Source organism: Limulus polyphemus, unplaced genomic scaffold (genome assembly GCF_000517525.1).
Source record: "Limulus polyphemus unplaced genomic scaffold, Limulus_polyphemus-2.1.2 Scaffold5859, whole genome shotgun sequence".
In the NCBI taxonomy this organism is placed as follows: domain Eukaryota; kingdom Metazoa; phylum Arthropoda; class Merostomata; order Xiphosura; family Limulidae; genus Limulus; species Limulus polyphemus.
In genome coordinates, this window is record NW_013671469.1 from 507 (window position 1) to 2,594 (window position 2,088).

The following is a 2,088-nucleotide window of genomic DNA, read 5'->3' on the forward strand; positions in this document are numbered from 1 at the left end:
TTCCACCCGAACATCAAGCCCATGTTAGTTACATTGATAAACTTTAAGATAATATATTTCCTTATATGATAAAATATGGTTCTACATATAGATGAAACCTGAGATAAGGGTTTCCAATATAAGAAATATTTACTGACATATTTGTGTTACTTTGAGGAAAACGAATACTTGTGTGATACTTAAATGTAACTAATAAGAGTTCTAGTTAATTTAGGCATATTGTAGGCCTAACTCACTTATTTAACAACCGTATATTATGGACCTAACTCAAATGTTTATAGCCGCACATTGTAGATATAACTCACCTGCTTAATATTCATTCCCATCACCATTTTAATTCCCTGTAGTAAAGAAGATTATTGATATCATCACTGTTGAAATAGCAGAAGTCTTGCCCACCATTTGAAACCTTGCACTAAAGTGGCTTATGTATAGATAAGTCATCACGAAATTTACTTTCTGAACTCACCTTGGTTGTCAGTTTTTCATATGCTCATAAGTTTGCTTGTTGTTAAGCGCAAAGCTGCACAAAGGACCGAATCTCGAGTTTTAGCGTTCTCAGCCTTCAAATTTACCGATAAGAATAATACGAAAAACGTATTTTACAAAAACAAGAAAATATAACAGTGAAACCCAGACAACACTATTAAAACGATATATATAGTATTTTCTTACTATGAACGTTTTCTTTATACCCAAACACTGTTTCAGAAATATTATGGAAAACTTTATCTATTTATGATCATAGGAAATCATTCACTCACTGGGATGGTTTCGTCACATTGCTCTCATGCACCTCGTAGCAACAAATATAGCAGTCTGGATACGGCACGTCACGTGGGAAGTGGCTCGAGAATGGGAAAGCCTAAATCATCTGAAAATCAATTCGAAGGATCGTTGGCCATTGGATGGTTATAATTTCACTCTTCACACAATCAACGAGAAGAGAGAACACAATATCTTCTGTAAGAAAACGTTACGAGTTTTGTTATCTTAAACTATTTTATAAAAGTTAAGTTGTAGAAAGTTGTTTTAAAACTGAGCTATATATAAATTCTCAAAACATCTGTATGTAAAAGTTTGGTTTGGTTTGTTCTGAATATTGTGCAAAGCTGCACGAGGGCCATCTGGGTTAACCCTCTCTAATTTAGTAGTGATAGACTAGAGGGAAAGCAGCTAGTCAACACCACCCACCGCCAACTCTTGTGCCATTCTTTTACCAACAAATAGTTGGATTGACCCTCATATTATGATGCCCCTCGGCGAGCAAGTTCAGTGACTGGCATTCGAACCCGTGCGAATCGAGACCATGCCAGGTCCCGTATGTAAAAATAATTTATTTACTATTCGATATAAATTATGCAAAGACCTAAAATTTATTACGTTTTTAAACATTATATTTATTATTACTTATTTTAGATACTTTTATTTTTATATATATTCAATAGTTTCTCAGTGTTGAAGGAGTAGAATTGGACAAATTTTCCATAATTCCCAATAATTAATATTCTTTGATATGAATTTATTATGTTAAATAATTAGAAATTTTTTTATATAAGTGTAAAATATGTCAAAAATGTGTACTTTCCACAAGTCCAACTTACATGACAGGTTTCATCAACATAGATTTTCTAATGTTCATCAATTGCCTATCTTCTTTCCGTGTAATATGAATGTTTTTATCCTGAAAGCATTTTATTACAAGTTTTTTACATTATTATTGTAGTAGAATTTTTCTTTTAAATTATCTGGTGAAAGTAATTCAACGTCCAATCCAAGAACCAATACTTGGACTAAAGTAAAATCAAATCAATTTACTTGCACGAAGTAACCCCTATAGTTAATATACTAACTAACTAACTCTACTATATTGAAAACTCTTCCCTCTCTTTACTATCTTATATATACAGTACTGTACAAAAGTGTTGGGACAAGAGAATATTTTGTCATTCATTCCATTTTAGTGGCTAATTATTCCATGCCATTACAGAATGTAAACTTCAACACTATGGTAATGCTTCACTGATCCGTGTTGACAACTGCATGAGCCAGGGTGAGAATACTTATCATTCTTTAGAATTCACCTAT

General features: G+C 32.5%; 1 protein-coding gene across 1 annotated transcript in view; it reads left to right on the forward strand.

Moving 5' to 3' along the window:
• Positions 1-748: 748 nt before the first annotated feature.
• Positions 749-2,088, forward strand: part of LOC106473073 (otopetrin-2-like) — a gene marked incomplete at its 5' end in the record, with an annotated part of 9,045 nt that continues 7,705 nt past the window's right edge. The window contains one exon of the mRNA XM_013933751.2: positions 749-965. Coding sequence (XP_013789205.1) covers positions 749-965 — 217 coding nt within the window. The remainder of the gene's footprint in view (positions 966-2,088) is intronic.